Here is a 16,741-nt window from a genome sequence, read left to right as displayed (position 1 = left end):
GTGCGGCAGTAAATATTATCTTACCGTAAAAAAGAATAGTTAGTTCAAATGTGTGGGCTGAATACATGAGAGGTGACATTAGGCAAATGATGGAATTGGACCAAAAAACATCTTCAAATGACAGTGCAAATTATTCATTGACCCAGACCTGAAAGATATATATTTTTTACAAATATTGCAAGTTGCATGCCCACCTTTTCTTTCTGAAAAGTGCATCCAAATACTCCTCCTTTTTCTTTGGCTCATTACTCACAGGTGCTCACTCACTCTCAAACTTTTCTCCGGTTTCGACTAGTCTTCCAGCTCCGCCTCCTCCAGTCTTCCAGCTCCGCCTCCTCCAGTCTTCCAGCTCCTCCTACTCCAGTCTTCCAGCTCCGCCTCCTCCAGTCTTCCAGCTCCTCCTCCTCCAGTCTTCCAGCTCCTCCTCCTCCAGTCTTCCAGCTCCTCCTCCTCCAGTCTTCCAGCTCCTCCTCCAGTCTTCCAGCTCCTCCTCCAGTCTTCCAGTTCCTCCTCCAGTCTTCCAGCTCTTCCTCCAGTCCTCCAGCTCCGCCTCCTCCAGTCTTCCAGCTCCTCCTCCTCCAGTCTTCCAGCTCCTCCTCCAGTCTTCCAGCTCCTCCTCCAGTCTTCCAGCTCCGCCTCCTCCAGTCTTCCAGCTCCTCCTCCTCCAGTCTTCCAGCTCCTCCTCCAGTCTTCCAGCTCCGCCTCCTCCAGTCTTCCAGCTCCTCCTCCTCCAGTCTTCCAGCTCCGCCTCCTCCAGTCTTCCAGCTCCTCCTCCAGTCTTCCAGCTCCTCCTCCAGTCTTCCAGCTCTTCCTCCAGTCTTCCAGCTCCGCCTCCTCCAGTCTTCCAGCTCCTCCTCCTCCAGTCTTCCAGCTCCTCCTCCAGTCTTCCAGCTCCTCCTCCAGTCTTCCAGCTCCTCCTCCAGTCTTCCAGCTCCGCCTCCTCCAGTCTTCCAGCTCCTCCTCCAGTCTTCCAGCTCTTCCTCCAGTCTTCCAGCTCCTCCTCCAGTCTTCCAGCTCTTCCTCCAGTCTTCCAGCTCCGCCTCCTCCAGTCTTCCAGCTCCTCCTCCAGTCTTCCAGCTCCTCCTCCAGTCTTCCAGCTCCTCCTCCAGTCTTCCAGCTCCTCCTCCAGTCTTCCAGCTCCGCCTCCTCCAGTCTTCCAGCTCCTCCTCCAGTCTTCCAGCTCCTCCTCCAGTCTTCCAGCTCCTCCTCCAGTATGCTCACCTCACACTTCGAACTGTTGTTTTTTTTTTCCAACTTCTTGCCATGAGACATGTGCAGTGTGCAATCACTCTTTTTTTTTTCTGCTCGAACATTCTCCTCCTGCCCAATGTCTCCCCAGTGACGCTAAATTGACAGGCAATCGGACACTCCCTCCTTCAAAAAAAAAAAAAAAAAAAAGAATGGTTCTTTACCATGACTCGGTTCCCATTGTTCATTTCAAAGAGCCGTTCAAAAGATTCCATTTGTTCATGAACGTCACATCACTATTAGTCACATATGTCTGAACTGGGGCTGTTCTGTAAGAGTGGGGGTGTTGGAGGAGACTGAATGAGGTATGCATGGATCCACGAGCCGGAGCCCCAGCCGGGATCGGGGCTGGGCTATAGCCAGAGCCGGAGCCCCAGCCGGGATCGGGGCTGGGCTATAGCCAGAGCCGGAGCCCCAGCCGGGATCGGGGCTGGGCTATAGCCAGAGCCGGAGCCTCAGCCGGCGAACTGTTGCTGTGCGGCGCTCGTGAACCCTCGGGAACAAGCATTGCGTGTGCCAGTACCCTGGAGGCGTGGCTTCGGAGGGATGTCTGAAGAAAGGGCTTTGGATTTTTGAATTGAGTATTTTCAAAATGTAGCTGCTAAAACTGTTTTTCTAAGATCTTGCACTCCACCTGTAACATTTACAGTCACATTCAGCAGGAGGATGGATTCATCTAAGTTAATGAGTTAACGCTGACAGAACTAAATATAAATTATATGAAGTGCATCATTAAACCACAAAACAGAAGGAACGTCCTTTATTCTTCTATTTTGTTTTTGGTCGGTGGAACTGTTACTTCATTTCTGAGACACTGCAGAACCAGTTTGTTCGTCATCACAATCAGAAAAACGATTCTTCAAAGACGACTAATAAAATGCATCAACTTGCAACTTGACACCACTTTTAGGGTTTAGTTATTACATCCACCTGGAGGTGTTGTGATCACTTCGCTTTGTGTGTTTGTGTGCGTGTTTGTTAACAAGATAACTCAAAAAGTTATGGATGGATTTTCACAAAATTTTCAGGAAATGTTGATACTGGCCAAGGAAGAAATGATGAAATTTTGGTGGTGATTGGGGGGGGGCAAATCTGTCTTGGCGGAGGTCTGCGCTCTCCAAGTGCTCTTCTTGTTTCAAATGTTTTTAAGGGTCCTCCAAAGTGACATTTGTTTATGGAGGACCGACCTTGTCGTATTTAATAATTAAAAATGACTTGATAAATTAATGCATGTGCCAGTACACTATACAAAAAATTCTAAATCATTTTCTATGAAGCTATCTGTAAAATGTGACAAAAGGGTCATTTGTATTGTCATTTCTAACTGGATTTTTTGAGTTAAAAACCCTAGTTATTTACGTTAACATGAAATATTCCTACCATTTATTTATTTATTTGGTCTAAGCTGACCCCAGGACACGCCTTTAAAGACCACCCCCCTGATTTTCTTAAAGATACATAAATGTAAAACAGAAACACAGGAATAAAGAGGCTTGGAGAAATAAAGAGAGGGAGAAAATTCAAGAGGGGGATACTGCAGCAGGAAGTATGACTATGAATAAAAAAAAAAAGCCAATAAATTAAAAAAAAAATGTCTGATGAATATTAAATATACAGTATAAATAAATAATTTTGGGGCCATGAAGAGATAAAGAAAATGTCAATAGAAAACAACGCAAAAATAAATGCAGGAATAAAAATTAAAGAAGGAAAAACATAAATAAGGCCAAAAAATAAATGGTACAGAAGATGAAATGTTAAATAACCAGGATTTTTAGGAGAAATGACAATACAAATGACCATTTTTGTCACATTTTACAGATTACTTCATAGAAAATTATTTATAATTTTTTTCTATCACGTATTTGCACATGAATTAATTTGGAGAGCCAGTTTTATATTTCCGTATATATTATTAAATATGCAAAGGTGGGTCCTCCATATTTGGTCTGTTGAAGAAACAAAAGCACTGACTCACATTCGTCTAATACTAAATGGATACGCCGACATGTAAAGGTGATTTATATTTGTCCATTTTATTTGCACTTTTAAACACAAATGTAATAAATAAAGCATATGTGATGTGTACACCATGCAAACAGGATTTTCTACAACATAAAAACATTTTCTGGAACCGACTCAGCGATGTGACACCAGTGGTTCACCGTGCATACACGTGCTGTACATGATATTATCGTCATCATCCCATTAAATACTCAAATGAACAGGTTTAACACGGTCACGTCAACGCCTCGTCCAAATGTCCCACAGATTTTCCAGCTAAAAAAGGACAAGAGCATTATGGGGGTGAAAATAAATGACCTGCAGAGAAAGTGGACGTCAGGAAAAAAAAACCATGATGACAATGTACGACCAGGAGAAATGAGGAAACATCTGATGAAGGACAGTTACTGGGAAAAGTACACGTCTGAGGTTTTAAAACCAGGATGCAACCACTGCGTTGAAGGTTAGAATGTTGAAGCTGAAGGGCCGATATTTTTTTTTAAATCACTGGTTAAATATGACCTGTGTGGACTGGACAGACAGGAGGTGAAATATGCAAATGAGACAGAAACACCGGTTCGTTAAAAGAACATGTGACTTTTTTTTCCTCTCCTTTCTTTCTTTCTTCAAAAAAAAAAGGAAAAAAAGAGGGAAAAAAGAAAAAGAAAACGAAAGAAAAAACAAAAAAAAGAAAAAGGGAAAAAAAGGGAAAAAATGTGATTTCTTTCCCATTCTTCAAAAAAGGAAAAAAAGAAAAAGAAAGAAAAAACAAAAGGAAAAAGGAAAAAAGAAAAAGATTGTGACTTTTTTCTTTTCTTTCTTAAAAAAAGGAAAAAAAGAGGAAAAAAGGGGAATAGAAAAAGAAAGAACAGAAAGAAAAACAAAGAAAAATGGAAAAAATTACATGCGACTTTTTCTCCTTTCAAAAAAGGAAAAAAAAAGAAAAAAAAGAAAAAAGGAAAAAACTGTCTTTTTTCCTTTCTTCAAAAAAGGAAAAAAAACGGAAAAAAGGGGAAAGAAAAAGAACAGAAAGAAAAAACAAAGGAAAAGAAGAAAAAAGGAAAAAAAGACTTTTTTTCTCCTTTCTCCAAAAAAAGGCAAAAAGAAAAAAGAGAGAAAGAAGAAAAAAAAAGAAAAACTAAACAAAGAGAAAAAAAAAACAGGGAAAAACAGATGCCATGTGACTCCTGCTGTACTTCCTCTCTCCTCACAGTCAGTGTTCACTGAACTCCACTGGTGTCAAACTGTCCGCTTCATCCGTCTTTACATTTGTCTGTTTATATAAATGCACATCTGAACATTTTCATATTTAATTTTTCCCAGTGTTGGCTCCTCCGTCGTTATGAAGTGAAACGAATAAAGGCTTGTTTGTGTGAATGCAGTAAAACCACAGGTGGAGTATGAACAGGTGGGTTTGATGGTCCTCCCCCCCGGACCGTCCTCCCCCCAGGACCCTCCTCCCCCCAGGACCTGCTCTAACTGGGACCTGGGACGCAGATGCAGCTGGTATTAACTAGGACGCCTCGGACATAACAGTTGAAAAAGATTATGGAATAAATGCATCTGATAGTTTTGGAAGAGTTAACACTGTCGTCTACAACCTAGAGGTAAAAGCTGAAACTCTACTGCACAGGTGTCAAACATTCGGCCCGGGGCCCAAATCCGGCCCACCAAAGGGTCCAGTTTGGCCCCTGGGATGAATGTGTGAAATGTAAAAATTACACTGAAGATATTAACAGTCAAGAATGTTAGAATCATTTTAGGTCATTTCAGTCTAAAGTGGATCAGAGCAGTAAATACTATCATAATAACCTATAAATAATGAAAACTGTAAATTTGTCTCTTTGTTTTAGTGTGAAAAAAGTAAAGTTAAACAAAAATGTTTACATTTACAGACTAGCCTTTTACAAAAAATGTGAATATCTGAAAGGTCCTAAGAGAAGTATGTGGAATTTGAATAATGTTCTCCCTGTTATTTAATGTTTTGTGTATCTGTAGATCCACTGTGATCTCTAAGTTGTGCTACACTTGTATAAATGACAAACTGAGGCGTAATATTGTTAACATTGCACTTATTTTACTAAAGAATTTTCAGGTTGTTCATGTTACGTTCAAGTACAATTCATAGATGTAAACATTTTCATTACAAAATTTCCTTTTTTCACTCTAAAGTCCTTATCCTGTTATTTATATTATTTCACTGGTCCGGCCCACTTTAGATCCTGTCAGGCTGTATGTGGAACTGAACTAACATGAGTCTGACACCCCTGCTCTACTGGACACTGGTTTAATGACAGCCATGACGCACACAGACTAAACCAACAGTAAAAGGAGTTGAATGTTACTGCTAATGAAGGATCTGCTGTTCAAGTCTCATGTCTGCTTTTCCTTCTCGTCTGAGTCACATGATCAGGTCTGGATGAATGAGGGAAGAACATGTAAACGCGGTAAAACCCAATCAGCCCCGACCGTGGGGGGTGTTCACTGTCGTCTGTTCAGAAAAACCATGAAAACAAACACCCTCTGATCTGACCGTGCCCACCTCCAGGAAGACAAACCCTCATGTGAACGCCACAAACAAACGTCTTATTGACGACGTAGACGGACACATGACGACTCAAACACTTCAGATGTGAGAGGCATGAGCACAAGTTTATACAGATTTGGCAAAACATGAAACACAATGTCAAAGAAATCCTACTGGAGCGAGAAACTTCGAAAAACAGAAGTAACTATATTTGTTCAGCCTTAATGACGTCTCATTATTTAACAGAACTTAAACATATGTGAAGCTTACTGCGAGGATGTGTGTGTATTTAACCCTTAAAGACCCAGAGCTACTTTTGTATCAGTTACAAATGAATTTTTCTTTCTATTTAACTTTTCCTAAGTGATTTATCCCCATTTATTCTAATATTAGCCTCTGTATTTTGCATTTTTTTCAGTGAAAATCATACATCTTCCTGTATTTAATTCACAGATCATGTAGATGTTCTTAAAAACTCAGAGTAAATTCAAAGTTAATTATATCAAAACACATCAAACTGAATAAGCAGTGTCTTTTTCAGTCCAATCTGTCATTAACTGAACATAAACCCAGTGTGTCCATCCACTGTCATTGATCCAACTCCATGGGTTTTACTGGGGAATTGATGTTGGAGAAGATGACAGTGTTTCCACGGTAACTACGGAGCCTCTGAACGTCCAAGTATGGTCATATCTGATGACCATGAAAAGATGAAGAACTGTTTACACCAATTATTGACACGGATTGATAGGATTAGTGGATCAACAGGTATTTAAGGTACTGGAGACTTTCGTGACCAATTTTTCATCAGATCTGTCAAACCTCAGTCATATCCTCAGTATCATGAATCTGTCAGTCTTTCTGTCATTACTCACCTGAATCTCTCGCATTACATTGAACAATTTCTTAGTGCCATCTGCCATAAACAAACCGTGTGTTTACAAACTGACCCAGGAGGTCACTCGGGCATCTTCGGAATTTTGTCGCAACGTGCATTGTGGGAAACGGAGGTTTGCGCAGCCACCTGACAGCGGCAGTGCGACCATATGGTATTATATGGATGAAACAAACACACGGAAACAGCTGGAGGAATATGCACAGAAGGAAGGGAGTTCCTGCCGTTTCCGATCGTTGCGACAAAATTCTGAAGATGCCCGAGTGACCTCCTGGGTCGTTTGTAAACACATGGACTGTTTATGGTGGATGGCACTTTGAAATCGTTCACCGTAATGCAAGAGATTCAGGTGAGTAATCACAGACAGACTTACAGATTCATGATACTGACGATATGACTGAGGTTTGACAGATCTGATGAAAAACTGGCCACGAAAGTCTCCAGCACCTTTAAACAGTTTACATCAGTAGATGGTTTAGGTTAAAGGTGAACGCTTGGGTCTTTAAAGGTTAAAGGCGGAAGTTTGGGTCTTTAAGGGTTAAAGGTGCGTGTAGAGCGGAGTATAGCGACATCTTAAAGGGGGAAACTGAAGTAAGGGCTCTGGGTGTGCAGTGCAATGAAAAACCATCTGGGGAGTAGATGCAAACCTTCAAAGGTAAATTAAAGAAGCACCAGGCCAAACCAAAGCCGGTCCAGGCTGTTGGACTGGTATAGGGACCACAGCCCAGAGACAAAGACAGCGTAGAAACCACGGAGATGAACATGTAGTGACTCATTTATTCACATGAACGCTCAGACGCCTGAAAAAACTGTGCAAGCTTCTCATCTTCCTCCAGATCCAATAGCGTTTGGGCTCCTGAGCAGAAGTCCCTGTGCTCACCTGGGAAAGTTTGAAGAAAAAAAACAAAAAAAAAGAGGAAAAAAATAGCAGAGAAAACCTGACGAGGGTTGGTCTACATTTGAGTTCTGTTCAGGTCCGTGTTTTCAGCGTCATGGGCAGAACAGGAAGCCAAGCCGTGTTCGAATCATGTGATTGGTGGAACAGAGTCAGGGCACGAGGACACGCTTTCATACAACCTGTGGTCTTCGATCAGTGCGTCGTCTGGATGGGATCCATACATTTACTGACAATAAGTCTGTAGGAGGAAACACAGGACACAGATCAGACACAGAACTAGGGCTGTAAGAAAATATCGGTTCTGCAATATATCGCGATATTTCATTTCACAATACTGTATCGATATTAAAAAGTATTGTATCGATATTTTCAGTACTAATTCAAATGCAGATATTGTGGAGGTTCCTTTTTGTTTTTTTTGTTTATGTTCATTTTTATTCATTAACATTTAACACTCTTTTATTAAATAATGTTATTTCTTTTGTTGGGATTGCACAAAAATACTGTTCTGTTGTTAGCTCTGAAGTGATATAAGAATATAAGATATAATAAGATAATATAAGATATAAGAACTTATTTATAGACAATGGATCTGGAAATCAAGATAATTTTCACTTGATCCATTGGCAGATTTTATTCTTTTGCTTAATTCAAGCCAAAAAAATCTGCCAATGGAACAAGTGAAAATGATCTTGATTTCCAGATCTATTGTCTATAAATCAGTTCTTATATCTCACTGAAAAGTTCCTCTTTAGGTGATTCTGTCTTATTTTAAGTGTGATGAGATATTTGGACTAGAAATGAGAAAAATACACTTGGTCAGATTTAGATTTTTTCCAGTGAATATATTTTAATCAGATTAATTGTTAAACTAATGACCAAAAAACAGTTTAATAGTTACCAAAAATGCACAATCATCTGGGTTTTATTTATTTATTACTAATGATCATTTTAGTGCATAGAAAGAATTACCTAGTTCTCTTATTTTTCCTTATGAAGTGCTTCTATAAAGGCTTCAAGTTTCTCCTGGATCTCACGAACTTTCTCTGCAGAGAAACACACAAAGACAGTTGGTTAATACAACAAACAAAACACACAACACTAAGCAAATACAAACAGTGAAGAAAGATGATGCATTATCATTCTCTTTTAAAAATTCATCATCAGAAAACTTCCCAAACATCCATGGTCCAGGACCGAGACTCCAAAGTGAAGCCAGTGCTTTGTGTATGCATTGTATTATGTATCATATATTATTCTGATTATTATGTATTATCATGATTATTATTATTACTACACCATACCATACCAACTTTATTAATAAAGCACTTTAAAAACTTTACAGCTGGTCAAAGTGCCGTACATAAATAAAAAAAAAAGGGAATAAATAAGTAAAACAGTGAAAACACAGGATGCAAAGCAGGCTAAGAACAACAAAATACAACCACCATATCATAAAAACAAGGACAAATTAAAATCTGATAAAAGCAACACAGAAAATCTAAAAAACGTCTCAAGTCTCACTCATTGATTAAAAGCCAACGAGAAAAAGTGTGTTTTTAGACATGATTTAAATCCAGGCAGGGACTGAACCTGTCCATCATCTAAAGACTACTGGTTCCACAGCTGTGGGCAGAAACAGAAAAGGTCCCTACAGGTCCCCACAGATCCTGACAGGTCCCCACAGGTCCTTACAGGTCCCCACAGGTCCTTACAGGTCCCAACAGGTCCTTACAGGTCCCCACAGATCCTTACAGGTCCCAACAGGTCCCAACAGGTCCCAACAGGTCCAACAGGTCCCCACAGATCCTGACAGGTCCCCACAGATCCTTACAGGTCCCAACAGGTCCTTACAGGTCCCCACAGGTCTTTACAGGTCCTTAAAGATCCCCACAGGTCCTTACAGGTCCCTACAGGTCCCCACAGGTTCCTACAGGTCCCCGTGAAGCTTCATTTTAGTTTTTGGAGCCATAAGCTGCAGCTGATCTGCTGGTCTGAGAGCACTGGGGGGGGGGGGTTAAACATATCCTAAGTTAATACTACCTTACTGACCCTGTACCACTGTAAACTTCATTAAGAACTGTGTATTAAAGTGTGGATCACATTTGGGTCAGAGCTCCTCCTTTAAAACCAATGGGTGACATCACAGTAGCTCTGTCCATTCTTGCATACAGTCTGTAGTAAAGGCTTTAGACTGTGTGAAACTGCATATGTTGGACTTTTTAAATGTTATAAAAACAGCTGGACAGCGCTCAACATCTGTTGATAAGTCCTGTTTTCTAGTATTTCTGTAAAAAGACTGCATTGTTTATCTGACACTTACTCGGATTAGTCTCAGATTTGTTTTACATTTCGGCTAAAATTTACTTAGGGGGTCAAATGAGTGGCCATTTTTGTCAAAAAAAAAAAAAAAAGTTGTAAGAAATGCATAGAACTGTGTTGAAATAATGCTAATCCATTTGTGCACAGACTACTGATATTATTTGACAGTGGAAGCTCTATTTTCATAAATATTGAATTTTAAATAGCACGTGTATGTGAAAACTTTTGCTGGTGGACAGACGTGACATTACCCATGATGCTCTGGTCAGTACCAGTACTTTATTAGTAATAAACTTATAGACTTACTACTGCTAATTCTCCTCTTATTCATAAATGTTAGTATTGTGGATCTAAAACAATAACAGCTGACACAAAAACACTAAATGTGTCAGTGGACGGATGTGACATGGTTGTTGTGGATCCCATCATACTGATGCTCAGCAGCCATGTCACCGTTTACACAAATGATCCCTGTGCAAAAACTAGGATCAGAATTACTTATTGTATAGTTTATCATCATACTAAAGAGTAAATACCAATATAGAATTGTTATTTCTTTATAAAATGCTTATTATTAGAAAACTGTTGATTTAAAAAGTGACATGTGACATTCTTCATGTATGTATTGGTGTAACATAAGCAGGATGGATCAGCACCATACTCCATATTGCAACCTGTAAAAATAAAACATGTGATATGTAGGATAGAATCTTGTAAGAAAAATTGGGGAATCTAAAAGAACAGAATATTTGTTTTCCAGGTAAATTCAGTTCAAATATAACTTGGCCATTTGTGACATAAAAATACAGCATTAATTGTGATGAAATTGGCCATTTTTGACCTGAAAACAGTTCATATGACCATCAACATGTTGAACAGAACTGAAATCCTGTAAATTTGCATAACTTGCATTTACCAACACAAAGTTCCTTTGGGGATTCACTTATATTGATTTCTTATGGACAAAGACATAAATAAGACCTCTAAGCAAATTTTAGCCAATTTACATTTATGGATTTGGCAGACGCTTTTTTCCAAAGCGACTTACAGGGGAAAAACTAAAAAATGAAAGAAAATACAAGAACAAATTAAAAAACACAAAACAGCTGTACAATTAGAACAGTGTTGTACAGAAGGATAAAAATCAAAGTAATAGACTAAAATACAAGAACAGATTAAAAAGACATAAAAGCAGCTGTACACTTAAAAACAGTGAAACAAAAATGCCAAGTAAAAATAACAGAATAGACATGGTAATACATTTAAAATGGAATGTTTGAAGACAAGCTTCTTGAAGACAGGTAGGGACACCCCTGTTCTGGTAGTGCTTGGTAGTTTTGGCAGCTTTTTTTTTTACTTAAGCAAAACTAAAAAAAATGTGATGAGCCTTTTAGAAAGAGAATGTGAGAGTGTCGATGTGCAGGTAAAATTCCCTCTCAGTCCTCTCCCAAACACCAGATGGTCTCCTCTGACAGACACAGCCAAACCTCAAGGCAGACCCTCTTCACACATCTGATGATGAAGACTTTCCCAGTTTGCAGAGACCACATCAAAGCCCCCCCCCCTTACAATGGCATGTACCTCCCGGGCACATTGCTAATGGACAGAAGGAGATACCATAACAACAACATTTGACATGAAAGGGGAATCTACTGGAAAAACAGTCAGTCACTTCTTTTCATGATTATGCTCCTATTGTCCACAGACTGCGTAAAAAGAGCAGTCCTTCCACACAGCATGTACTGTCACACGAGATGAGCGGGCCGTCTAAAGCGGTCTTAATCGCTGATTAAACACTGGCTGAAGGAAGTCTGTAGGCCAACGCAGAGAAAGGAAGCCGGGGCTCTCAATGCCAGCTGCACCTCCAGGCCTGGCTGCCTCTCCAGCCTCCCTGTCACCCGTGTTAATCTGTCTGGATCTCCCCCAAGCACAAACTCAAACACCGACTCTGAAAAACAAACTAGCACTGCTCTGTGTTGATCAATCAGCTACACGAGATCCATAGGCAACCTTTTGTTGATTGTTTTCCTACTTGTTCTCCTACCCCAGTGAAGACAGCAATAAAAGCCTTGTCCATTTTTAAGCAGATAAATCATTTTCTTATCTCAGAGCAACAGTGTCCATTACAGGTCAGCACAAAGGTGAGGACTGCCTTTTTACCCCAGAGTGAAATTAAATATCACACTGAGGGGGTAGATATCTGCCCCTTTGATGGGAGCACCGATGCTAAGGGATTCTTTTTCTGACGGGTGATGGCAAACGCTTTTTGGGAGAGATGCAGGCGCCCCCCCCCCCACACACACACACACACACACACACATCCTGAAACACAAGCAGAACTGAGTGTTAAATAACCGAAGACCTGAAACACACACACACACAACACGAACTTTTCACAATGAAAAAAATCTGAATGTTTGTCATATCCCAAATATGAGTTGGATTTATATAATAATAAATTAGGTTTGTCATTTAAAATGTAGTGAGATCTGGTGTAAATGTCCTCTACCATAACAAAATGTCTTATACAAATATATAATATAATTGATCCAATAGTGTCTGTGTGTCTCAGATCCTAGCCCCCCCCCCCCCCTTAACATAAGGTATTCCCTTGCCCCTTACTCTACCTGAAGCCTAATTCTAAGCCAAATACTCCCAAATATAGAACCAAATGTGTCCTCTAAACTATGCATAAGATATGCACACATATATATATGTATACTCCTTAGGTGTATACAGAACTGGCATAGAAGAACATACAACCGCCTCAGTGTTTAAAAAAAGCAGAAAGGCTGTACAGTCATGCCACCTCCACTCTCTTTTCACCTTCCTACAGACACTCACTGGCTGCAGGTGGTAAAAAATTCCCTTTCCTTTGATACTCTGTTAACACACTCAGGCAAAAGGCAGGGCGTTAGGGAGAGATTACAAACCAATGGCAGGCATTAAGGGGGCCTGGAGAGGGGCACGTTGACAAGTCACTGCAGCAGGTGTGGGGTGAATGAAACATAAACCCTTCAATGTACGCAATTCCCAACACGCAGCCCCACCGCAGGGCACAGTCAAAGGAAACTGACAAAGTTCAGCCGCGGTGGGCTGTGTGCCTCTGACCACAGGACCACATGATTCAGTCCAAGCAATCAGAACAGGATTATGAACATCTGTGGGCCTGAAGAAAACAGTCAAAGTGGAGGTGTGTGGAATTTTTGGTTAGTGTGAGGAGAGGAGGGAACCAACTGTCAGACTGAAATCGTGGGAAAATCCCGGCATCAGGCTTCAAAGTTAATGGGGTTTAGATGTGGCTGGTGATTGGAGAGCTCTTTCAGCTTCTCTTGACCACATAATGTAGGTCAAACAGTAAGGATCCTGCCAACTGTCAGGCAGAGACGCTGCGCTCTTCTAGGTTCACTGGGGCAGAAGTGGTCGAGGAGCTAGATTAGATGGTGACCAAGAGGAAACTGGGTGTAAACCCCAGACTGGTGGTGGAAAGACAGCACCAAAACCCAGTATTGATCAAATGCTTAAGGGGAGCAACCAGTACTGAAGCCCTCCTGCTGCATCACAGGAGCCAAAAGAGATTCCAACTAGAGCAGGTGGGAGTGAAGGTAGAAGAAACCAGATGGTTATCTAGGGGTTTAAATGATTCATTAAATTTACTATATTTAATAACAAAAGAATATTTACATAAAAATTACAAGATACAAGACACAAATGAAATAAAAAAAAAACAACAAACTAAACAAAGCATAAAGACACAACACACTGCTGATGTATTTAATGCAGTGAACGCCAAAATTAAAATAAAACAGAACATATATTCTCACAATTTATAATTTTAAGCCAAAGGTAGTGACTGTGAAAAAGTAAGCAGAGCTTACCAATACCCCCACCCCGTCACAACAACACCTTGGCCCCTCCTGCTCACTGATACTCCACCTACCCAGGATCTGAGAAATGGGTATGGACAAAAATCTTGGACAAACGGAAAGGAAGGAAGGAAGGAAGGAAGAAAGGAAGGACAGATGGACAGACAGTACAGTCGAAGGGTGGATGGAAATTCCTGGCTTTTTTATAAAAACTAAAGGCAAAATATGAGATGTGATGACTAGTTCAGTGAATTTGACCACTCATGAAATAATACATAATACACAAACTGCAACCTATCAACATGTGCCATCAACCCAAGCAGTACTGACAAGTCAAATTCTCAGTAGAACACCTTTAGAGCCCCTACATTTTAAAACATAATTATGGGTATTCAGTGCCAGTTTACTCAACAATAGCCCAGTATACATATTTTGTCCCACCACTCTTGTGCTCACTCTTACTAAACCCTGAGTCGCATGAATTAATTAGTCCAAAGAAAAAAGTTTGAAGGTGAAAAAGGGAGAAACTCAAGACAAACCCAAGAGGATCCCTCATCCACAAAGGGCGCATATTCAAGACGTGATGATCTACCGTGGCAGGAAAATGATGTGAAACCTTTGAAATTCCCAGTTCATGAATTGGCATTAAATGTGATCTGCATCGAAATCACCAGCTTAGACAAACCAAAACCGCACAAACCATCACAACAGCTGATGTCTTACTGAACACAGTTAAAAGTAAGTGAACCCCAGGCTAATGACTCCAAAAACAGATAATTAGAGTCAGAAATTTACAAACCTGAATTCTAATCAACAAAATGAGATTTCAGCCACACCTCTCGAGTGGCTGTTCACAAGAAACGTCCTGCGCATTATGAACCATGCCTCCAAGAGACATCTGTAAACATACTCTGTTGACAACAAATTGATTTTATACAACGCGATTCAGTTTGATACGATTCATGATGCGATTCAAATGATTCAACACAATACACAGAATTTTCCAAGCTCACATCTGGTTTCAAACATCACTATTATTTTGTCCTCTCTTTCCAGTGATGAAACAAACAAACTAACAAAACTTTGGACTTGTGTGTCTTCAGAGGTCCACTGAATATGTCCTCTCACCTGTCGTCCATGTTTGTTGTTACTAACTCGGCTGCACCACCCGCCTCCTGTATGCTTTAAAAACAAAATGCCAAAAAATAGTGATGGTTGCGTTCATGGGTGCCTCAAAAATATGGTGCAGAGGAGATAAATAGGTAATAATTGATGTAACCATGGGTTTTACCGATGTGCAGACACGCTAAGAAGATACATTGTGCTATTAGCTGGCAGTTGTATCCGATGTACACTGAAGCTACCGGTGCTAGTCGCATCGCAAAATCTGTCTGCGACCACCGACACTAACCTGTGATTCCTACTCCAAAGAGCCTTCACTGGAGAACTGTTGATTTTCAGGTCAGTGGAAGGGAAGTAATCTCAACGACTTTAAGGATTCACCAGTTCACAGTTAGAGAAACAGTTAGGATTTAATACTGAGGTCCTCCCCGTAGAAGTGGACGCCCAGCCCAGATGACTCCAAAGGCACAAACATGGAACGTTCATGAGGTAGAACAGAACCCTGGAGTAACAGGGAAAAGGCTGAAAGGAATCACTGCAGCAGGTCAACGTCTCTGTTCATGAGTCTACCCATACTTGTACTTCAGAGGTTGAACAGGCATATGTCCAATGCATGGCACCACACAAGGAAGAGGTTGCTCTCCACAAAACAATCACTTCCTGTCTAAAGTTTGCCAAAGGCATCTTAACACTAGCGGAAAAATGTTAGTGAACTGATGAAACTCAGGTTGAGTGTTTTGGATGAACATGCAGCTGTAGGTATGAGGTCAAAGGGAAGTGCATCCGAACATGAGAACATCGTCCCCACAGTGAAGTACGGTGGAGGGAGGTCATGGTCTGTTTCTGTTCTGCTGCCTCAGGGCCTGGACCACATGCCCTCATGGAGGACTAAATGGACTCCCGAGTTTATCAACGTATCCTTCAACATTCTGTGAGGGTATGTGTCCACCAGGTGAACCTCAGTAGAAGATGGATGAAGAGCAGAACAAGGACCACAAACATAGAAGTCAAGGGACAAAGGGACAGCGTCAGAAAAGAAAGACCCCGTGTGAACGACCCAGTGAGAGCCCAGACTGGAACCCAGTAGAGATGCTGTGGACGTGACCTCAAGAGAGCCGTTTAACAACAGACGTCCTGACGAATAAGCTGAGCTGATGCAGGTCATGGACCAAGAACGTGTAGGTCTGATCAGCAGATACCAAAAACACCTGTTTAGGGTTTAGCGCTGCTAAAGGGAGGTTCAACCAGTAACTGAAGCTGAGGTTCAGTGACGTTTCCAGCAGCACTGGGACTGTTGAATAGGTGTGTTCAATACAGACGTGACATATTAGAACTACCTATGTTGGTATTAGGTGAAGCACAATGTGTTTGTCTGAATTTAGATGGATATCAGATCACAGTTTATGACTAGGGGCGTAAGAAAATATCGGTTTCTGCAATAAATTGGCGCTATTTCATTTGACAATACTGTATCGAAATTAAAAAGTACTGTAGTGATATCTTTAGGTATTTATTCAAATGCAAATATTGTGGAGGCTCATTTTTGTTTTTCGTTTTTGTTTATATTTTATTTATTATTATTTAACACTCTTTTATTAAATAATGTTAGTTCCTTTGTTGGGATTGAACTAAAATAATGTTATGATGTTAGTTATGAACTAATACAACATGAACATTTGAACAGGATCTCCTCAGACCCAGCTATAGGTGTTCTGTCCACATTTGTGGACAAGAGTTTCACAACTTTATACAAAAAAAAAAGAAAAGAAAACTGTCCACCACAAAGGACATTCCATAAAAAATTTAAAAACTGCATCTGAAAAAACTGTTGCATCATGATGTTTCCAATACAGGCACTT

The 16,741-nt window shown here is 40.5% G+C and overlaps 1 protein-coding gene across 1 annotated transcript in view; it reads right to left on the bottom strand.

Moving 5' to 3' along the window:
* Window positions 1–7,430: 7,430 nt before the first annotated feature.
* opa1 (OPA1 mitochondrial dynamin like GTPase) overlaps window positions 7,431–16,741 on the bottom strand; it is a 72,069-nt gene continuing 62,758 nt past the window's right edge. The window contains 2 exon segments of the mRNA XM_030132603.1: window positions 7,431–7,810; window positions 8,545–8,618. Coding sequence (XP_029988463.1) covers window positions 8,554–8,618 — 65 coding nt within the window. The 3' untranslated portion in view covers window positions 7,431–7,810; window positions 8,545–8,553.

This window comes from Sphaeramia orbicularis, chromosome 4, assembly GCF_902148855.1.
Source record: "Sphaeramia orbicularis chromosome 4, fSphaOr1.1, whole genome shotgun sequence".
NCBI classification, from domain to species: domain Eukaryota; kingdom Metazoa; phylum Chordata; class Actinopteri; order Kurtiformes; family Apogonidae; genus Sphaeramia; species Sphaeramia orbicularis.
This window is presented reverse-complemented; position numbering and strand designations above follow the sequence as displayed.